The sequence below is a fragment of the Lissotriton vulgaris genome, chromosome 8 (genome assembly GCF_964263255.1).
Source record: "Lissotriton vulgaris chromosome 8, aLisVul1.2, whole genome shotgun sequence".
Taxonomy (NCBI): domain Eukaryota; kingdom Metazoa; phylum Chordata; class Amphibia; order Caudata; family Salamandridae; genus Lissotriton; species Lissotriton vulgaris.
The window spans coordinates 50,106,597-50,130,800 of NC_141696.1; the positions used below are offsets into that span (position 1 = coordinate 50,106,597).

The 24,204-nt window shown below is 45.8% G+C and overlaps 1 protein-coding gene across 2 annotated transcripts in view; it reads right to left on the bottom strand.

Moving 5' to 3' along the window:
• Positions 1 to 24,204, bottom strand: part of LOC147693358 (transient receptor potential cation channel subfamily M member 2-like) — a 624,327-nt gene that overhangs the window by 94,643 nt on the left and 505,480 nt on the right. For both annotated transcript variants that reach the window (XM_086933682.1, XM_086933681.1), the window contains one exon: positions 5,100 to 5,176. In XM_086933682.1, coding sequence (XP_086789808.1) covers positions 5,100 to 5,176 — 77 coding nt within the window. The remainder of the gene's footprint in view (positions 1 to 5,099; positions 5,177 to 24,204) is intronic.

Sequence of the window (24,204 nt, forward strand, 5' to 3'; positions counted from 1 at the left end):
CTGATGATACTCAACCACTGATACTGAGCCACTGATGATACTCAACCACTGATATTGAGCCACTGATGATACTCAACCGCTGATACTGAGCCACAGAAGATACTCAACCACTGATACTGAGCACTGATGATACTCAACCACTGATACTGAGCCACAGAAGATACTCAACCACTGATACTGAGCCACTGATTATACTCAACCACTGATACTGAGCCGTTGATGATACTCAACCACTGATACTGAGCCACTGATGACACTCAACCACTGATACTGAGCCACTGATGATACTCAACCACTGATACTGAGCACTGATGATACTCAACCGCTGATACTGAGCCACAGAAGATACGCAACTACTGATACTGAGCACTGATGATACTCAACCACTGATACTGAGCCACAGAAGATACTCAACCACTGATACTGAGCCACTGATTATACTCCACCACTGATACTGAGCCGTTGATGATACTCAACCACTGATACTGAGCCACTGATGACACTCAACCACTGATTCTGAGCCACTGATGATACACAACCAGTGATACTGAGCCACTGAAGATACTCAACAACTGATACCGTGCCACTGATGATACACAGCCACTGATTCTGAGTCACTGATGATACTTAACCACTCATGATAATGAGCCGGTGATGATACTCAACCAGTAATGATACTGAGCCTATGATGATACTCAACCAGTAATGATACTGAGTTGGTGATGATACTCATTCAGTAATGATACTAGGCCGTTGATGATACTCAGTCACTGATACTGAGACACTGATGAAACTTGAGCACTAACGATACTTAACCACTGATGATACTCAACCAGTATTGATACTGAGCCGGTGATGATACTTAACCACTCATGATACTGAGCCGGTGATGATATTCAAACAGTAATGATTCTGAGCAGGTGGTGATACTCAACCACTGATACTGAGCCACTGATGATACTCAACCAGTGATACTGTGCCACTGATAATACTCAACCACTGATACTGAGACACTGAAGATACTCAACCACTGATACTGAGCCGGTGATGATACTCAACCAGTAAATTTACTGAGCCGGCGTTGATACTCAACCAGTAATGATACTGAGCCGGTGATGATACTTAACCAGTAATGATACTGAGCCGTTGATAAAACTCAACCACTGATACTGAGCAGTAGATGATACTCAACCACTGAAACTGAGCCACTGATGATACTCAACCACTGATACTGAGCCACTGAGGATACTTCACCACTAATATTAAGCCACTCATGATACTCAACCGCTGATACTAAGCCACTGATGATACTCAACCGCTGATACTGAGCCACTGATGATGCTTAACCGCTGATACTAAGCCACTGATGATACTCAACTGCTGATACTGAGCACTGATGATACTCAACCACTGATACTGAGCCACTGAAGATACTCAACTGCTGATACTGAGCCACTGATAATGCTCAACCGATGATACTGAGTTACTGATGATACTCAACCACTGATAGTGAGCCACTGATGATACTCAACCACTGATACTGAGCCACTGATGATTCTCAACCACTGAAACTGAGCACTGATGATAGTCAACCACTGATACTGAGACATTGAAGATACTCAACCACTGATACTGAGCGACTGATGATACTCAACCACTGATACTGAGCCACTGATAATACTTAACCACTCATGATACTGAGCCGTTGATCATACTCAACCAGTAATGATACTGAGCCATTGATGATACTCAACCAGTAATGATACTGAGCTGGAGATGATACTTAACCAGTAATGATACTGAGCCATTGATAAAACTCAACCACTGATACTGAGCCACTGATGATACTCAACCGCTGATACTAAGCCACTGATGATACTCAACTGCTGATACTGAGCACTGATGATACTCAACCACTGATACTGAGCCACTGAAGATACTCAACTGCTGATACTGAGCCACTGATAATGCTCAACCGATGATACTGAGTTACTGATGATACTCAACCACTGATAGTGAGCCACTGATGATACTCAACCACTGATACTGAGCCACTGATGATTCTCAACCACTGAAACTGAGCACTGATGATAGTCAACCACTGATACTGAGACATTGAAGATACTCAACCACTGATACTGAGCGACTGATGATACTCAACCACTGATACTGAGCCACTGATAATACTTAACCACTCATGATACTGAGCCGGTGATCATACTCAACCAGTAATGATACTGAGCCATTGATGATACTCAACCAGTAATGATACTGAGCTGGAGATGATACTTAACCAGTAATGATACTGAGCCATTGATAAAACTCAACCACTGATACTGAGCCAGTGATGATACTCAACCAGTAATGATACTGGGCCGTTGATGATACTCAACCACTGATACTGAGCCACTGATGATACTCAACCAGTATTGATACTGAGTCGGTGATGATACTCAACAAGTAATGATACTGAGTTGGCGATGATACTGAACCAGTAATGATACTGAGCCGGTGATGATACTCAACCAGTAATGATACTAATCTGTTGATAAAACTCAACCATTGATACTGAGCCAGTGATGATACTAAACCAGTAATGATACTGAGCAGTTTATGATACTCAACCACTGATACTGAGCCAATGATGATACTCAACCAGTAATGATACTGAGCTGTTGATGATACTCAACCACTGATACTGAGCTGGTGATGATACTCAACCAGTAATGATACAGAGCTATTGATGATACTCAACCACTGATACTGAGCCACTGATGATACTCAACCACTCATGATACTGAGCCACTGATGACACTTGACCACTAATGATACTTAGCCACCGATGATATTTAACCAGTATTGATACTGAGCCGGTGATGATACTTAACCACTCATGATACTGGGCCTGTGATGATACTCAACCAGTAATGATTCTGAGCCGTTGATGATACTGAGCCGTTGATAAAACTCGACCACTGATACTGAGCCAGGGATGATACTCACCCAGTAATGATACTGGGCCGTTGATGATACTCAACCAATGATACTGAGCCACTGATGATACTCAACGCCTCATGATACTGAGCCGCTGATGACACTTGACCACTAATGATACTTAGTCACTGATGATATTCAACCAGTATTGATACTGAGCCGGTGATGATACTTAACCACTCATGATACTGAGCCGGTGATGATACTCAACCAGTAATGATTCTGAGCCGGTGATAATACTCAACCAGTTATGATACTGAGCCACAGATGATACTCAACCACTAATGATACTGAGCCAGTGATGATACTTAACCCCTAATGATACTTTGATAGCTGGTGATGATACTTACCCACTCATGCTACTGAGCAACTCATAATAGTTAACATCTAATCATACTGAGCTACTAATCATGCTTAACTGCTCATAATGCTGAGCCGGTCATGATACTTAATCATTGTTAATACTGGGCCACTGATGATAGTTAACCACTAATGATACAGAGCAAGTCAATGATAGTTCTTAACCACTAATGATACTGAGCCACTGATGATACTTAACCATTGTTAATACTGGGCCACCGATGATAGTTAACCACAAATGATACAGAGCGAGTCAATGATAGTTCTTAACCACTAATGATACTGAGCCACTGATGATACTTAACTACTCATGATACTGAGCCGGTGACGATACTTAACCACTGTTAATACTGGGCCACTGATGATAGTTAACCACTAAAGATACAGAATGACTCAATGATAGTTCTTAACCACTAATGATACTGAGCCACTGATCATACTTAACCACTATTAGTACCGAGTCACTGATTATACTTAACCACTATTCCTAATGAGCCAGTGATGATACTTAACCAACAATACTGAGTCAGTAATTCTAATGAACCACTAATAACAGTGAGCCGGTGACGATACTTAACCACTGTTAATACTGGGCCACTGATGATAGTTAACCACTAAAGATACAGAATGACTCGATGATAGTTCTTAACCACTAATGATACTGAGCCACTGATCATACTTAACCACTATTAGTACCGAGTCACTGATTATACTTAACCACTATTCCTAATGAGCCAGTGATGATACTTAACCAACAATAGTGAGTCAGTAATTCTAATGAACCACTAATAACAGTGAGCCACTGATGATACTTTGACGTAAAGTCCCTATAGCCGGACTCCATCTTGAGCCAGCCAAGACTCAATTTTCTATATTTTGCAGAATCATTGACACGTCTTCCTTGGACGCAGATGTCATCCGTGCTTATCTTTCCAAGATCCTGTGAAAGGGTCAAGTCACTCGCACAATGACATCAGTAAAAACACCTGAACGGACATCAGTCTGGGACAAATGTCTTGTTATCTCTATTTTAAGGTCAGGCATGAACATAAACAGTGTAGTTTGAATGTATGTGTTTTTTTACCTTATTTGTTTATAAGAATGCGACTGAGTTTAGCATATTGATGCCCACAGTTCATGTCAGACAGTGCTACTGTTATAGCAAAAGTTCTCATCTCAGATAAGAAACAGTATAGAAGGGCTGCTCTCTCTTGACTCCTGGTCAGGAGAGTTCCTTCACTCTTAAGATACTGCCAGGAGAGACCTTGTCTGCAAGAGCACCGGGATGCTGCTGCACCGTGCTTTATGCTGATTCTGAGTCAAGTCCAGGAATCGAGGAGATGACGCAACGTGTGTTAGCCTTTCGCAGGTTACATGGCCTCCATGACTTCTGATAACCACAGCGTTTTGCTGTAAACAGGTATGCAGTGCGTTGATTCTCTCTAAGGAACTCCGGATACAAGCTATGCTACTCCATGCTCTCCCAGTGTAGCGCACAGAAGTGGGTTCTAGGGTGTTAGGTTCTTACATGACAAATTTAACTATGCTAGAAATGTTCATTTTTATTCTTGTTGTTTTGCACCATCCATTTGTGATGTTTAAACATATTCTGTGTTGTTATTTTAGGAAAGGACAAACAATAGAAAAGAGAGAAAGGAAGAATGGAAGATGAAGCAACCAAGACCTGCCTATGACGTGGGGAACTGAAGGTAACAGACAAGACGAACCTTCGATTCGACACTTACTCTGCCCACGGGTTGTAAGTTCCTCGCCCCTCTCTCTCTGCGATGAGGAAAGGAGGGTTATAGACCGGGAAGTCCACCTGTGAGGAACAAAAACCACATTATTACAGCATGAGCCCCCACACAGGCATAAACACACACACACACTCTCTCCCAAACAGACACGCACGCTCTCACACACAGAACAATACATACAAACACATCTCGAGTATTTTTCTATCTCTGTGTACATCCATCTTTCCTTCTAACAGGGTTCTTTCATGGTTGCCCACCTTCCCTCTGCCTTTCTTTTCCTCATTCTGTTCTCCTCTCTTTCTCTCTTCTGTCGCTTGTTGTCCTCTCTCTCTCCTCCAGCCCTACCACCCTCCCTGTTTCTCATTCGCTTTCATGTTCGACCTTCGCCCCTCCTTCTTCTCCACAGATTCCCTCGTTCTGCTCTCCTCTTCCTCTCCGTAATGGTATGTTACTGCTCTCCCTACTTTCCATCCCGTGAACTTGTCCACATAGTGCCAATATCGGCAACCCCCCGCTTAGCAGTAATAGGTAAAGCTGCGCAAAATAATCAGTCCACACAAATTTTGTTCGAAAACAGTTTGCTGGATGTTTATTTAATACGAGAAGTATACCAATGTGGTGGGTTAACTTACAGGCGATCCAAGGGCAGGCAGTGGTGACTGACCTAAGCTGCCCTGCCCTTCTGATGAGCCTAACTGCTCAATGGCCAATGCAATTGGTCCTACCATTTATGCAGGGATTATCTCCTTTAAATACCATGGACCACCAGTCTATAACAGTACTCATGCCTTTTTAGGGGCAGAGCGTTGTAAGTCAAGGCCCCGGTTGCTCACGCTTACAAGTGCCCAAAGGACTAGCAGGCGTGCCAACATTTTCATCCAGGGTCCTGCCATAAAGACTCCTGGGGTTTGGCATAAGGCACGCCTATTGTGCTCCTGAAAGGGGACCCCTATGTTCCAATCAGCCTCCAGATCACCCTGTAACTCCAACAATGCCCAGGATATGGCGCTGTCATATCTGCCCCCCCAAATTTCACTGCTTGTCTTACTCCATATCTATGAGGCAATTCAAAGCCACGCAAAGTAGATATGGCTGAGAGGTTTGAACCACTGGAGCTTCAGAAAAAGTCATGTGCCCCCCTGAAAAGCTAAACTCATTTGGTCCGGGGGTAAAGGGAAAATAAACCAGAAATAATTAACAACCTCCCACGTGACCTTAAATACTTTAATACTTGCTAATATATAGCATAGCAATGGGTCATTGACTCATGATTTCTAAACACAAGGATATAAGTTTCATAAAAAACTTTTTTTAAATGTTATTTTATTTCATTGTTCACTTATTTAAAAGCAATCACATAACAATCTTAGTTTATATAGTCACATTATGTTTAAACACTGTTATTTCTTTGCAATACGTCAACAAGTTTCAATAGTAAATTGTCTTATAATGATCACAATCTATGCAGAAAACTCATAATCCATACACAAATTCTTTAGGTCTTTCTTCTCAATAAATGAACATAGATTTTACTAACCATTTTTTTTTACCCCACACTGACACCTGATTCACATATTCAACACTCATATCACTGACACATACCACACACATTCATACTCCCCAGTACAGCATCACATACCCAGATGGAAACAATCGGGGTGGAAACATCAACCCTCAGATGCTATGCTGATGGCTGAGGCATCATACTCTCAGGCCGACGTACGTTTCAATGGACATGACACATTGTCTCCATCTTCATCAGGAGCTATTGTTTTTTTATTATTATGTTTTCTTTTGCAGGTGAACCGTGGGGATTCTGTTGCTTCTTGCTGTGATATAGTTACACTCCCGCCGGAGAAATAACGGCCCCTAAGCCCTTGCCCCTTGGGGTATCTGCCGTCAAAAACTAATTTTAATCTCTGTGCGCATCCTGCTCCTCCCTACGTGCGCATCTAGGAGCAGCAGGAAGTCCCACGCCACATGATTTGATATAAAGTCCATTGACGAAACAAACTGATATTGCCAGAGAGACCTAGGTTCCAGGACATCTCAATATACTATTGACAAAGGTTATCTATATCAAAGAAAAGTGAAACAATAAGATAGCGGTGTGCTCCCCCTTCCATACATGTAAGCCCCTGGGGTATGCACCCGAACGGAATTGCGAGTATAAAAGAGACCTTTTGTAAACAGACATGGTGCCACCCCCAAGCCAGGCGGAAAATCGTCAATCCTTAAAGCATGTTTTAAATTCAGTAAGAACATTGAAAAGTACTTCATGAACATTGTAATAGTGCACAAGTGCATATAAATGATAGCGCTGTGGCGCAAACATAATTTATTCACTTAATATTTAAGCAGATTCTACCTTGTCAGTATGCAAATGTTAGTGGTGCATTGTGGGAGTATGAGTAGCTCTAAGAAAATGGGGGAGGTTCTGTAGACCGCAGGTGATTACAGTTTGCACTAAGTGAGGAATGCACGGAGGGAGGAGTGAAAACCACGCTTTAAAATCGGGTGGTTGCAAGAGAGATCACCTTGCTCTAAGCGGGAGGGAGTAACAGCCTGATTCATCAAGCCGAAATGTGCTCGCCAAGGGCCAGTCTGGCCCTTTGCGAACGCTGTTTTTGCATTTGGGATTCATCATCCCAATTGCAAAAATCGGTAATAGCGATTTCGCTATTTTGCGGGAATTACATTTAAGGAATCTCTATTTGAGATTCCTTAAATGCAATTCATCATCCATTTTAAAATTGCGAATTCGCAATTTCGGCCCGCTATTTACCGCAAGGTCAAACCTCGTGGTAAATAGCGAAAACTTAGAAAAATGCTTTTAAAAGCATTTTTCTAAGTTGCATGTTGCACACACACATGTCCTTTGGACATGTGTGTGAGTAACACCTGTTCGTATTTACTTTTAAGGGGTGCTACAAGGTGTCCTTTGGACACCCCTGGCACCCTTTAAATCGCTATCTTATTTGCGATTAGCAAATTGCTTATCGCAAATAAGGAATTTTCCCCATTCATTCCTATGGGCCTTTTGGCCCATAGGAATGAATGGCGAGTTATTCCTTATTTGCGATTAGCAATTTGCTAATCGCAAATAAGGAATACTCCCAATTCATTCCTATGGGCCTTTTGGCCCATAGGAATGAATGGGGAGTTATTCCTTATTTGCGATTAGCAATTTGCTAATCGCAAATAAGGAATATGTAGGAATCGCTTTTGTTTTTGAGATTCCTACATGAATGCCGTTTTGCGAGTCTGGAATAGCGATTCCTTATGATTCGCTATTTCAAACTCGCAAAACGGCACTATGATAAATCAGGCTGTATGTTATTTCGTTGGCAGCAGGTGAGCTGTTAAATGTTGGAAGAGTGATTTGGATCGGGAATAAGAGGAAAATGTAGATTCAGGGTGGGAGTGTGGAGCAAATAGATAACAAAAGTTGGTTTTGTAAACATAGGGCGGGTAATTCATGAAAGTAGTAATGTGTTAATTCATGTTATTATAGATGAGAAGTTCGAGGTGCAATTGCTTGCTTGCAGCTTCATTGAGAGTTATTTTGACAAAATGAATTTTGACAAAAATAATGATGCATATAATCGTATGGTTTATTACTGGCAGATGGATTCTTCAAAAGCTGTTGTACTTGAAAGAAGACCATGGGTCAAGTATAATTATCATGTAGGTTTAATTGGGTTTCGTTAAGAGTTCAGATTAACAGCCTGATTCATGATCGGGCCGTTTTGCGAGGCTCAAATAGCGAATCATAAGGAATCGCTATTTGAGACTCGCAAAACGGTAATCATGTAGGAATCGCAATATTAATTGCGATTCCCACTGATTCCTTATTTGCGATTAGCTAATTGCTAATCGCAAATAAGGAATAACTCCCCATGCATTCCTATGGGCCAAAAGGCCCATAGGAATGCATGGGGAGTATTCCTTATTTGCGATTAGCAATTAGCTAATCGCAAATAAGATAGCGATTTAAAAGGTGCCAGGGGTGTCCAAAGGACACCCTGTAGCACCCCTTAAATGCAAATTGAAACAGGTGTTGCGCACACACATGTCCAAAGGACATGTGTGTGTGCAACATGCAACTTAGAAAAATGCTTTTAAAAGCATTTTTCTAAGTTTTTGCTATTTACCGAGAGGTCTGACCTCTCGGTAAATAGCGGCCCAAAATTGCATTTTCGCATTTTTCAAATGCTTCATGAATTGCATTTAAGGAATCTCAAATAGAGATTCCTTAAATGTAATTCCTCGCAATTTAGCGATTTAGCAATTACCGATTTTTGCATTTGGGATGCTGAATCCCAAATGCAAAAATCGCACTCGCAAAGGGCCGGATTCTCAGAATCCGGCCCTTTGCGAGCCGATTTGGCCTTCATGAATAAGGCTGTAAGTTGTTAAATAAAGAAGAATATAAATATAACCCCACCAGGAGTGGCCTCCCTGCCACTCAGCCTGCCTGCCATCAACTGCCACCCCACCTAAGCCAGGCCCACAGGATTCTACAATGACATCAGACATTCCAAGAGCCACACCAGCTGAGTAGCAGGGAAAACACAAAGCTAAGTATTACAAAAGCATTTTTTGTACTTTCAGTTACCCCTGAGGAAAGGCCCAAAGGCCTGAAATGCATTGTTAATGTTAAGCTACATTTGTAAAGCGCACTGACACCGGAGGTTTCCTGGCGCTGAGATTGAAAATGGGGCAGGAGAAAGGGCTAGTGAGAGTTTGAAAAGAGCCAGGTCTTTAAGCCTTTTCTGAAGCTCAGCAAGGTGTCAGAGGTTTTAATGTGTAGGGGGATGGAGTTCCACAGCTTGGGTGCCAGGGAGCTGAATCACCGGCCACCCAATTTTTTTAGCTTGAACACTGGGGAGGTGAGAAGATGAAGGTGAGCAGAGCGGAGATTGCGGGTCGGGCGGTGGGGATTGATGAGGGATTTCAGAAAGGTCGGGCATTTGGTATGCTGTGCTTTGTAGGTTATGCATCCGATCTTGAAGGCGGCCCTTTGCTCAATGGGAAGCCAGTGCAGCTTGGCCAGGAGAGGTCTAGCAGATTGCCATTTAGGGACTTTACAAATAAGCCTTGCAGCCTGGTTCTGCACCATCTGGAGGCGGTGGAGCAGGGACCTGGAGAGGCCCCAGTAAAGGGCGTTGGAAAAGTCGAGGCGGGAAAGAACGAGGGAGATGACAATTTGCACCAAGGCCTCGTGAGAGAGCAGATGAGAAATTTTCCGGATTTTGCGAAGCTGAAACATACTAGCAGAGATAATGGCTCCGACATGAGTTTTCAGGGAGAGATCTTTATCAATGGTGACACCCAGACTTTTTACTGAACTCGATGGAGTAGGGGCAGTGCCCAGTTCAGCTGGCCAGAATTGGGGTCCCCAGTGGGCAGAGCTAGAACAAGGCAGGAGGAGTTCTGTTTTTTCAGGATTTAGTTTTAGTTGATTAGACATCATCCATTGTTGGATGTGCAGCATTACAGCCTGGAAATTGGATGTCGCATCCGGGGTGTCTAAGGGAAAGATGATCTGCATATCATCTGCATAGTTGAGGACGGTGCAGTTCCAGTTGCTAAGTGACTGAATTAGCGGACGAAGATACAGATTGAAAAGTAGAGGTGAAAGGGAGGATCCCTGAGGGACTCCACAGGTGGTGGGTACCTGGGTTGCAGTGAAGGGGCCTAGGTGGACTGTTTGCACTCTGCCAGAAAGGAAGGACTTAATCCAATCCTGTGCAGGGCCCTGGATGCCAGCTTGTCCGACACGGTGGAGTAAGATGTCATGATCCACCGTGTCGAACGCGGCCGAGAGGTCCAGAAGGATTAGTGCCTGGGGGGACCCTCTATCGGCATTCTCCCGAAGAGTATCAAAGACTTTTACAATGACTGCCTCGGTAGAATGGGCTGGCCTGAAACCTGCCTGGTTAGGTTCCAGGAAGCCAGAGCTCTCAATGAACACTGACAGACAGGTTGTGACATGGGCCTCCAATAGTTTAGAAGAATAGGGTAAGAGGGAGATAGGCCTATAATTGGCTGGATTGGCAGGGTCTGCTCCGGCTTTTTTTAGAAGGGGAACCAGTATGGCCTGTTTGAACACGGAGGGGACCGTGCCAGTACTGAGGGAGGTGTTTAAGAGAGGGAGAATACTGTCTGGTAGAGCTGAGAAGATTGCTCTGAGGACCGAGGGGGGGCAACAGTCCTCGGGAGAACCAGATTTGATGCGGGTTGTAAGCTCAGTAAGAGTGCTAGAAGTGATAGCTGGGAACTGAGTGAAGACAGATGAGTTGAGGGGGGAGGAATCAGGGCAACTAGGGGGAATAGACGAGGAGATGGCGTTCTTGATGTCAGCGATTTTCTGAACGAAATAGGTGTTGAGCGCAATACAAGTATCTAGAGTGGGAGCCTGAGTGGGAAGAATTCTCTGGTCAGAGGAGAAGTCATTCATGATTTTAAAAATTTCTTTAGATTTGTTAGAGGCTGAGTTGATTCTTTCGGAGATATGTGAGGCCTTAGCTTTTATGATAGCACTTTTATATTCGTTACGGGCTGACACATACTCTGCGCGGCTCTCTGTGGAGTAACCCCGTCTCCATTTGCGTTCGAGGAGGCGCAGCTTTGATTTAAGGGTTTTTAATTCCTCAGAAAACCAGCGGTGGGAGTTGCCACACCTCGTGTGAGCGAAGCTGGTAAGAGGGGCGAATTTGTCGCTGGCCGCTCGCAACCAGGTGGAGATTGCGCCCTCCATAGAGTCGGTACCGGAAGACGGGTCGATGGTAGGGCAGGTGTTGGATGCAAAGTCGAGGAAGCCCTGGGCATCATAGGCATTCCATTTGCGGCATTGTCCTCCAGGAAGAATAGGGGCCTTAAAGCTCCCTTTGATAGTGATGGTAACCTCTATCAGATAGTGATCTGACCAGAGACAGGGGGAGACGTTGGGCCGAGACAAGGCGAGGTTATGGGTCCATACATGGTCTAAAATGTGGCCTTTGGAGTGCGTCGGTGAGGTGATGTGCTGGATAAGATTCAAGCTGGTCAGTGTTTCAAACAGCTCCATAGCATGAGGCCCTGCAAGATCACTGTCGTACCAATAGTTAAAATCCCCAAATATGGCGATTCTAGAATTATGCGTGAGCAGGTCAGCTACCTGTTCACTCAAAGAGAGAGGAAAAGATGGCATTGGCAGAGGGGGACGGTAGAGTAGTACTAGTGCAAGTGCACCACCAGTAGTTTCCAGTGTAATGACTATATTGTCGGTCCCAGGTAGAGTAAGTGAAGCAGAAGTGAGAAATCTAAACTCTTTGCGGATAATAGCCGCTACTCCACCTCCAGAACGATTCAAAGGGCGGTTGACATTAAGAATATAGTAATCTGGAGGGAGGGCAGCTAGGATATCAGGATGGGAATCTGGGGTAAGCCAAGTTTCGGTGAGTAGTAATACATCAGGTCTATCCGTGGTAAGCAGAAGGAATAAGTCGAGCTGATGTTTCACCATGGAGCGAGTGTTTAAATAGAGTACTCGGAGGTGGGTGTCAGAACTGAGCACCCGTGAGTGTGATGTGGGATGGGGGTGACCGGTACTATGGTCAGGTCGGGTATAAGGACGGGGGGGATGTTTAGAAATCTCGAGGAACGCTGCGCGTTCGGCCGCATCTGGTGGGACCGGAGGAGTGGGAAACTGTAGTTCCCTGAGTGCAGATGCGGAGTAGGTGATGAGTTGGCCAGGGGTCCTGGCCCCTGGGCCCGGGCGGGCGCGGACGGGCGAAGACGGGCTTGCCTTTGGCGCGCCTTCGGCGCGCCGCCGGCGCGCCCGCTGCGCCCGTCCGCTGCGCCTCCGGGGGATAGACTCCATTTATGTAGTGGCCGGGGGCGGGAGGGTGGGAGGGGCCTAGCGCTGAACTGGTGTCCCTGTCCCAGCTCCTCACGCAAGATGGTGACCCTCCAGGCAGCGTCCAATCGGCTGCTGGGGGTAGAGTCAGGCAACAGCTGCTGGTTCTAGCCGTCCTGAAGTATCCAGCAGGTTCCGATTTTGGGGAGCTAATGAACAGCTAAGGCGGCGAAATTACAAGCGCTAATCAGGGGCACAATAATCAGTGACTCAGACAGAAAATGCACGCAGTTTAAAAAATCGGCGAAAATAAAAACAGCACAATGATTAATTCTGCAGTCCCGGCTTTCCGCCTCAGGACGAATTTTTAAGCACTCCTGCACAACAATTAACAATCAATTGGAGTGAGGGGAGCAAAGCTTTTTGTAGTGGCCGGGGGCGGGAGGGTGGGAGGGGCCTAGCGCTGAACTGGTGTCCCTGTCCCAGCTCCTCACGCAAGATGGTGACCCTCCAGGCAGCGTCCAATCGGCTGCTGGGGGTAGAGTCAGGCAACAGCTGCTGGTTCTAGCCGTCCTGAAGTATCCAGCAGGTTCCGATTTTGGGGAGCTAATGAACAGCTAAGGCGGCGAAATTACAAGCGCTAATCAGGGGCACAATAATCAGTGACTCACACAGAAAATGCACGCAGTTTAAAAAATCGGCGAAAATAAAAACAGCACAATGATTAATTCTGCAGTCCCGGCTTTCCGCCTCAGGACGAATTTTTAAGCACTCCTGCACAACAATTAACAATCAATTGGAGTGAGGGGAGCAAAGCTTTTTGTAGTGGCCGGGGGCGGGAGGGTGGGAGGGGCCTAGCGCTGAACTGGTGTCCCTGTCCCAGCTCCTCACGCAAGATGGTGACCCTCCAGGCAGCGTCCAATCGGCTGCTGGGGGTAGAGTCAGGCAACAGCTGCTGGTTCTAGCCGTCCTGAAGTATCCAGCAGGTTCCGATTTTGGGGAGCTAATGAACAGCTAAGGCGGCGAAATTACAAGCGCTAATCAGGGGCACAATAATCAGTGACTCAGACAGAAAATGCACGCAGTTTAAAAAATCGGCGAAAATAAAAACAGCACAATGATTAATTCTGCAGTCCCGGCTTTCCGCCTCAGGACGAATTTTTAAGCACTTCTGCACAACAATTAACAATCAATTGGAGTGAGGGGAGCAAAGCTTTTTGTAGTGGCCGGGGGCGGGAGGGTGGGAGGGGCCTAGCGCTCAACTGGTGTCCCTGTCCCAGCTCCTCACGCAAGATGGTGACCCTCCAGGCAGCGTCCAATCGGCTGCTGGGGGTAGAGTCAGGCAACAGCTGCTGGTTCTAGCCGTCCTGAAGTATCCAGCAGGTTCTGATTTTGGGGAGCTAATGAACAGCTAAGGCGGCGAAATTACAAGCGCTAATCAGGGGCACAATAATCAGTGACTCAGACAGAAAATGCACGCAGTTTAAAAAATCGGCGAAAATAAAAACAGCACAATGATTAATTCTGCAGTCCCGGCTTTCAGCCTCAGGACGAATTTTTAAGCACTCCTGCACAACAATTAACAATCAATTGGAGTGAGGGGAGCAAAGCTTTTTGTAGTGGCCGGGGGCGGGAGGGTGGGAGGGGCCTAGCGCTCAACTGGTGTCCCTGTCCCAGCTCCTCACGCAAGATGGTGACCCTCCAGGCAGCGTCCAATCGGCTGCTGGGGGTAGAGTCAGGCAACAGCTGCTGGTTCTAGCCGTCCTGAAGCATTGGGTTATGAATGAAAACTGCTTTGAAATGGATTTTGGCTTCAGTAGGTGTTTTTGTCAAGAGGTTCGGATGGCCCAACATTAACATAAGAAACATTGGAAAATTGAGTTGCCTGGTTTGAGGATGGAAAGAATGATTAATGTGGAAAAGACAAAGGAATATAAGCAAAAGTCAAATTCAGTAATTGTGCAAAAGTTAACTAATGGATGCAGATGCAATCAAACTATGCTGTGCCACGGGTCGGAACTGAAGTGAGGTTCCGTGACAATTGTAAGTGGTGTTTTCGACTCGCACGAATATGGTCGAGTCTGGTATCTATGAACCGCAAATGACGAGTTTAGTAAGTGTGCGCAGTTTCGCTGTGCTAACTTAAACCGTTCGTTTGTTATGTGGGTTTTTCATCTGTACCCACGGGTTCCATCTTAGATACGGCATCCATTTTGTCTCTTGCCCTCAAGTAGCCAGCGAACGGACGCTGTCCGCTTCGCGACCCTGGGACTCCCAGGATAGTTGCGGAAGACACATGTTCTTTGTAAGTGTCTTTATGACGAGGGGGATGATACTGTAAGGCAGATGGCCCCGCTCGAGGCTCATCTTGCCGTGCCGGTTTATTGTCTCAGCCGTGCATCTCATTAGGCACGTCCCTTTGATGCCTGTATCTCGTGTTTCCTGATACCTCCCCTTTTACACCCTTTCCGATCTCCCCACTGTCTCCGTCTTCCTCTGCACCTGTCCTTGTTCCTATTTCGATCTGCTTTACTGCCGATTGGAATGCACTAATGTTGGGAAGATGGGTTTTTACAGTTGGGAACCGCCAAATGTTTCCGCACTTATGTTCCGGACCTTGTGTGTATCAAAGTGACCAAAGCGACCCCTCTGGGGGATAATTATGGGAACCGGGTTGTAAACCTTTGCGTATCATGTTGTCCTATGGGTAAATTCTGTATAAAAGGAGCGATCCACAGAACCAATTTGAAGCAGTCTCCCCAAGTTGCACGTGTTGTACTTGTCGTGACTTCTGTGTTCCCTGCAGTAAATAAACCTTGAATCTTTGACGCCGAAGGAAGTGTCCCGTGTCTCTGTCATTCGTACGCCGGAGCAGGTTACCCACGAAGGTTTCAGGTGTTGTGCCCTGGCACCGCTGGGTCTTAAAGAACCCAGTCCTTCAGTTGGCGCCCAACGTGGGGCTGCATCAGTGGTACCGGTCCAAGCCCGACGATCGTGAGGAACTTCGTGTGAAATCTCGGAGGGAAGGTGCACTCCGCTTCATCGATCCTGTTGTCGAAACAAGTGGCCCGAAGACTTTTCCCGCGAAGATTCCCGCCTCCTGACGGCTGCGAGGGACTGCTGCCCTGACTGTAGACCTGTTTTGGCGCCTGGCGTAGACCTTGGTATAGCGAGACGATTGACGGGCCTTCCTGGTGACGCCATCGATCTTTGAGTTAAGTATTTGTGGGTCGCTCCCAGAGTTCTTGGTTGTTGACACTTTAGCGAGTGTTTTTGTTGTTGACGCTGTGTGAGTGTTTTTGTCGGTGACACTTTGCTAGCGTACTTTGTTGTGTTATTTGACGACTGCAGCCGCCAAAAACCGAGGGTTTTTGCTCTTTGCTGGGACTTGGTAAATCCCGTAACCCTTGAAGTTTGTGAAACTCGGCTAGTGTGCAAGATGCCTGGTCGTAGTACTTTGTTCAGTTGTTTCAGACCTTGTGGTATGGATTCCCGACTGGAGGACTCGTGTCCGATACCTCCGGTTGGAACTCCGACTTATGAACTGTACAGTAAACATGGGCTAGGCCCGATTACTTTTAATGATTATTGGATTCGTTATACAAAGAAGGACGGTGTCCTTAGTTGGCCACCTCATGGTAGCTTTGAGACCCCGATCCTAGATAACCTAGAGGCTAAATTGTTCGAGAAAAAGTCAAGGCCGGCCATGTTTGATGCCTTTCGGTTGTGGCGTAAAGAAGCCCGACAGAAAGAAATCAGACAGACTAAACGAAATCAGAGAGATAATGTTGCTACTATTGTAAAGAAAGCAGAGCAATTTCAGCATGATAAGGAGGTTAAGGAAAAGGAAGTGTTTGATAGATTACAGCGTATGACTATAGATAGATGCTATCCTACTTTGCCTACGGAGTCGGAAAAGAAGGAAGAGGTAGTTGAGGATCCTTTAATGTCCTATCTAATGAAGTCGCCACCTCCATATGTACAGGGTACCACAGCCCCTGTGATTCCCCCTGTACCTGTTCCTGCACCTATTCTTCCTTTGCCTGTTCCTCAACCTGCACCCGTTCTGCCAACTGTTCCTGCTCCTTTGGCTGTTGCTATTTCTACTGCTCCTCCGCTTCCACATACTCCTGCTCCTGCTACTGCTCCTGCTCTGTTAACTCCTGCTGTTGCTTCTGTTTCTACTCCTTCATTTGTTAGTCCTGTGTCCTATACTTCTCCCTCTACTCGTAGTCGTAATTCTCCTCTTGCGGCTAGTTTCTTTCATTCGCTCGGACCTGTTCTTGGGTCCGCTGGTTCAGATGGTCCTCAGAGACGTAGTCAGCTTCCTGGTAACAGGGAACGCGCTTCGCTATATAATATGGCGATGGGTTGGATGACGCATCCTCTTAGAAATCCACCACGTGTCGTACTCGCTACGTTTTGTCAATTCAATATTCCAACCCAAAGATTTGTGTTCGAGGAAATGTGTAAGGTTCTTCGTGATCAGATATCGGCCGACGCACCTGACGAGGTGCTGACCGCTTTGTCTGATTTACAACTTCAGTTTTCGGCTGGACTGATAGTGGATACCAATGTTCGCCGTGCTGTCGAACGGTTGCTATCTTTCCGTCCCACTCCCATACCTCAAGCCTTGTTTGTTGAGGATATTGAGAGACAGCCAGATGAGTCTGGTCAATTTCCTATGCGCGAAGTTCCACCAGTATGGATGCCAGCTGATCCTAATGCTCAACCTCCGACATTGGCACATTTCCAGAGAGTGTGGATACATCTCCCATGGAAACGCTCAGAAGTGTTACAGGTGAAGCAATCTTTGCCTGACCCTCGCAAAAATCCTGCGGGGTATTATAAGGAATTATCGCAGCTTGTAGATGCAACGGTAATGAATCTTGCCGACATTGACATGCTGTTTGGTAATGTTGTACCGCAACCGGTATGGGCTAAGATTCGTCAGGAAAACCATCCGAATGAATTAGGTGGTGCTTGGGCTGCCATTGTTGCGGCCGATACGCGACAAGTTGGTGGGGCTAAGCCTGAACAACTGATTACTGATCTTCCTCAAAGAATAATAACGTTAATGAAAACTCTCATGCCAGCTATGAGAGTAAATTGGGACAAATTGTCAGCTTGTAAACAGAAAAAGGATGAGAGTGTCTCCGACTTCTTCACGAGGTTCGAGGAGGCATTCATTGATCATAGTGGTCAGGATATGAGCACTGAGGGTGGTCAAAGGTTGTTCGTAGATAAATTTGTGTCGAACTTATTGCCCGATTTGAGCAATAAATTAAAGAATTCGGAAAGTGCATGGGCCGTTTCTACTTCAGCTCAAATATTGGCTACGGCACAATATTATGAGAACAGAGAGAAAGAAGAAAACGACCGTGCTGATAAGAAGACGAAAGAGCTTAAAACTAAAGTGTTGCTTCAGCAAGCGTATCCTCCACGTTAGAATCAGAATAATTCGCAACAAAATAGATCACAGCCGCAATCGAACCGATCACAATCTCGTAATGACTCCTCTTCCCAAAGATCTTCGTTAGGGTACAATCAATGTGCTTATTGTAGACAGGAGGGTCATATCAAATTCAATTGTCCTGTTCTAAATGAACGTAATAGTGGTAATTCATCTAGAGGAGGTCGTGGTGGTTCACAGCAGGCACCACGTGGTAGAGGTCGTGGTGCTCAGAATGATCGCTCAGATAACTCATCAAATTTTGATAATTGTTTTGATCAACGTGGATCGTCGCAAGGACGATCTGCGCAATACAATGTGGACGATTATTACGTCGATCAGGGAACTGACGATAGTAATTACTAGGACAGCCATAGACAAGGAGAGGGAGTGGTATCAGTTCCGGTTGATCAGAGAGGGCCTTACGTCGCAGTTGCTACATCGGGCGTCGTTGAGCCTTTTCTGTTGGACACTGGTGCAGCGAAAAGTTCCATTAAGCATTCGAAACTCCCTGGCGCACCTTTGTCTGGCTTAACAAATGTTTCCGTTGGATTCTCTGGCGCCCCCGTTAGCAATCCAGTTTCGCGCCCTTTGCCCCTTACAATTGGGCCTCGTGTACTAGAAGCTCCGTTGATTTTAACCACGGGTTGTGGTGAAAATCTTTTGGGCCTGGATTTGCTTAAACGTTTGTATGCAACTTTGTATTGTTCCCCTGCGGGTGTAAAGCTTACGTTGGGAGAGAGAGTTGTCTCTCCCATGTATTTGTCTCTCGATAAGCTTCCACCGGAATTGAGTTCTCTTCCTGCGTCTTTGTGGGCAACAGGTCCCAATGATGTGGGCCTGCTTGATATCTCACCTTATGTTGTTCAGTTGAAATCCAATGTGCGATTGCCACGTATTCCCCAGTATCGTATCTCTCTTGACGGTGAACGAGCGCTGTTAGCGATCATTTATGATTTGATCGAGAAAGACGTTATTGAGGAAACACGGGGAAACGTGTGCAACAGCCCTGTACTGCCCATTCTAAAACGTACTGATCTTTCGAAACCACCTGTTTATCGTTTTGTTATCGATTTGCAAGAGGTCAATAAAATTGTGATTCCTCAGTTCCCCGTTGTGCCTGACATCACGGCACTACTGACTCTGATTCCAGCTTCTGCATCGTGGTTTTCGGTGATTGATTTGAAGAATGCGTTCTTCAGCATCCCGATTGCGGAAGAGAGCAGAGACCTTTTCGGTTTCTCTCTTGGTGGACGTAGCTTCCGGTTTAAACGCGCTCCTCAGGGCTACTGTGAAAGTCCATCGATTTACAGTCAAGCCTTGAAGGGTCAACTGGATGCGTTTACGTTGCCGGCTGGTGCGGCCTTAATCCAATACGTCGATGACCTATTGGTAGCTGCAGATACTCAGGACATTTGCAAAATTGCTACGGTATCGCTGCTGCAACATCTCTGCGAGTTAAATCACAAGGTGTCACCTTCTAAACTCCAATATTGTTGTCAAGAAGTAACCTATCTAGGTCACTTATTGTCAAAGGAGGGAAGACGGTTGACCCCAGAGAGAATTGCAGCAATTGCGCGAATGGCTGTGCCAACAACCCAAAGAGATGTGCGTGCCTTTCTAGGTATTACGTCTTACTGCAGGCAATGGATTCCTAATTTTTCATTGCTAGCGAAACCATTAGTGGCTCTTACGCGCAAGGATGTTTCGACTCCTTTACCATGGACGGAAGAATGTCAGAAAAGTTTTTCTGAATTACGTGATTCATTGTGTTCGGCTCCTGTGTTAGGTACTCCTGACTATAGCAAGCCGTTTACATTATATGTTCACGAGAGGGAAGGTTGTGCGTTGAGTGTTTTAACGCAACCTTTTGGTGGTAAGCAACGTCCATGTGCATATTTTTCCTCGACCTTGGACCCGGTAGCTAGAGCATTGCCGAGTTGTTTACGAGCAACGGCGGCAGCCGCGGTCTCCATCCGACAATCAGCAGGATTGGTCATGGATAATATGCTTACGGTGATGGTTCCGCATGCAGTCGACACTCTTTTGAATCGTACGAAAACTCAGCACTTGACGAGTGCGAGGTTGTCTGGGTACGAGTTGACGCTGTTGGCAAGCCACATTCAAATAAAACGTTGTAATGTTCTGAACCCGGCAACTTTGTTACCAATTAGCTCAGAGTCAGATGAAATAACAGAACACGATTGTTATTTGAGGACAGAGGAGGAAACTAAAGGTCGAGTGGACCTTAAAAACACCCCATTGGAAGACCCAGATGGTACACTGTATGTGGATGGTTCATGTTTCAAGTTGCGGAATGGTGATGTGACTACTGCATATGCTGTTGTAACGTTGAATACTGTTGTTGAGACTGCGAGACTAAATCAGAATTCTGCCCAAGCTGCAGAGCTGATTGCTCTCACTAGAGCGTGTGTGTTAGCGAAAGGGAAACGTGTGAATGTGTTTACCGACAGCCAATATGCCTTTGGCGTCGCACATAGTTTTGGACGGTTGTGGAGAGAGAGAGGTTTTCTAACATCGCATGGTACGAAGATTCAGCATGGCCAGCTTGTGAATGATCTTTTGGATGCACTTACGTTGCCTAAGCAAGTGGCGATTGTCAAATGTAGTGCGCATCGTAAGGTGACGGATGATGTGGGTCGTGGTAATGCGTTTGCGGATGAAACTGCTAAGGAGACTGCCCGGAACCTTAGCACTCGAATGTATGTGACGAGTTCGGTTAGGTGGCCTACAGAATCGAGTATGTGTGAGGACACTATCGAGAGTGTGAAAGCAATTCAGAATGAGGCCACCGAGACTGAAAAGGCGAAGTGGAAAGAAAGTACGGGAAAGTTGGATGCGAGTGGTTGTTGGATTGATTTATCGTATCAGAAAAGATGGATGTTGCCTGATGCGTATGTGCTGGCTGTTGTGACTATGGCGCATGGGTTAGCACATATTAGTGCGAAAGGTATTTGTAAGTTGTTGTCCCCTGTGTGGAAGAATGATGGTATTACGAAATGTGCTGAACGATTGGTCAAGAATTGTATGGTATGTATGTTGTACAATCCTGGTAAGGGAACCCCAACTCCTCTTGGTAGTTTTGCTCCCCCTTCATGTCCCTTTGAGGTGATTCAATTGGACTTCATCCATATGGAGCGATGCAATAACCTGAAGTACGTTTTAGTTGTGGTTTGCGCATTCTCCCGATGGATCGAGGCCTATCCACTCAAAGACAATACTGCTTTGTCTACTGCGAAAATCCTACTGAAGGAATACTTTCCTCGGTACGGAATGCCTAGAATCGTGTGGTCAGATAACGGAAGTGAGTTTGTGGGGAGTGTGATGAAGAGTGTGTGTAAGGGCCTTGGAATTAATCAGAAATTCCATAGTGCCAACCATCCCCAGTCAGCTGGTTTGGTTGAAGGGTACAATGGCACCCTTAAACTAAAACTAGCAAAGATTCAGGCTACGACTGGTCTCTCGTGGCCTGACGCTTTACCCTTAGCATTACTGTCAACAAGGGCAACTGTACACTCCCGAGTAGGGCTCAGTCCCTATGAAATATTGTTTGGTCGTCCTGCCAATGTTTGGGGGGTCCCTAGACCGGGTGCCTTTTGTGATCTTGAGTATCCAATGTTGATCGATTATCTTCATGACTTGACTGCTAAACTGAGGTTAATTCACCAACAGGTTCACGAAGCATTGCCGACGCAGACGGAGGGTCCAGGCCACCAGCTCCAGCCCGGAGATTGGGTGGTGACGCGAAACTTTTTGCGCAAGAACAATTTGGATCCCAGGTTCACTGGACCCTACCAGGTCCTCCTTGCCACGAGAACTGCAGTTCGTCTTGAGGGACGGAAAAATTGGGTGCATGCCACCCATACCAAGAAAGTCCCTATCCCGTTGCCAGCAGACTCGTGGGTGAGGAAAGGCATTGCATCAACTGAAACCGAAGGATTGCCGGCGTTTGTACCTTTCAGCGACGCACAACCTGTCGGAGAATCCTCAGTGCAGCAGAAAGACACTGTTGAACATTTGTCAGCAAAAGACTCAAGACCAGAATATTCAGCTGATCAACAGGACGTGGTCCCTTCAACGGATCCTTTGTTTGACGAACAGACACGTCCTGGGAAAACCCGATACTTTTTGCGATCTAGCACCAGAGACTAATAAAAGATCCTGTTCTGTCCCGTGACAATTGCATTATCCCGTTTTCCACGATCAGTTTGAACATTTGTATCATTGTGATTATTTTTGTATATATTCATTGAGTTTCGTTCCTTATACTTTTTGCTTCCACAGCTGAGAAACATTGTTTTCGCATGTATATTTGTGAAATAAAGACCGTAGGGCCGCGCGCGTACTTCCTTCTGGTTAGTAGGTCTTGACGCTAGGTTAAAGACCGTCGGTTCCTGGGAACTCCTAGGGATTGACTGCTGCTACACAGAACGAAGTGCGTCAAGAAACGTTGCGGACGCTCATAGGGAATGGCATTTTCGAAGCTGACGGATTTGGAAGGAGCTCAAGCACATAGATTCAAGCTGCAGCAACTCAGTCGTACCAAATGTTTTATATTCCAAATATTCGTATTGTTTTTGACTGTTTCTGCATTATTGCCGGGTGGGGTGTATTACACGATGTCTTACTTCTTACCCTCTGCTAAACCTACTCCTACCCCTGACCCTAAACTTACCTCCACTGCTTCTCCTAATTCTTTTCATATCTTACCTGAACACGAGCAGGCTAGACGTGCAGAATTCCGCAACAATTCCTTTATTCAGCTCCTCCATCAGCATCAGTTAGTGGTTAACACTACTAATTGTTGGGTGTGTGGGTTGATGCCACATACTACGGATAAGGGAATTCCATATCTGGTGTTACCGTATAGTTCCCAAGGGTCCGCTCGAGCATTTCAAACAATGTTTTGAAGCGCACTGGGTTTCCACCCCATTCGAGAACCACGTTCCCCCTACTCTGGTCCTACCTCGTACCAAAAACCTTTGTCTATAGCAATAGAGGATTTAGATAGCGATATCTATGATCCCTCGCTTATTCCTGAAGAAGAGGTACAAGCCTATAGGGTCCTAAGTAGAGGCGAATATAGTGTGTTCACTAGTGAAAAGCAGCTTAAAAGCTCGCCTCCGATATGGGTCGTACCCCACATTGGTAATTTTTGTCTAATAGGTCGTGGCCGAAGATCGAAAGCCCGACTTGGAGAGAGTGCTTGCACTGAAAATTACATTCTGCCGATGGTCTCGTCCCCTGTGTTCCTGGCTGCCAAGGGTACCTACTTTATCTGTCATGATCGTGCGTATGCATGGTTGCCCTCTGACTTCATGGGCTCATGTTTTATCGCAAACTTGTTGCCTCCGACGTTCACTGTAGATGCAGATTATCACAAGACTAGAGTTGTGAGAGGCGTAATTAGCGAAGAGGATACTGCCGGTCAAGAGGCGGGAGACTTTTTCAAGGGTTTCCTCCCGTTTTGGGGACCTATGGTTAATAGTAGGAACCTGAGACAGTTGACTCGAGTGGTAGAATCGACAGCTAATATTACTGCCAGTGCCCTTGGTAATATCACCACTGAACTTCAGGCGGATAGACTTATGACGTTACAAAACCGTATGGTTTTAGACGTGATCTTAGCAGATCGAGGTGGGGTATGCAAGGTGATCCATTCGAGCTGCTGTATTTTCATTCCTGATAACGCTCCGACTGTCTATCAAGCCATCTCGAAGTTGCATAAGATCTCCGAATCCATACACGTGGATGTAGGGGATTGGACGCTACTTGGA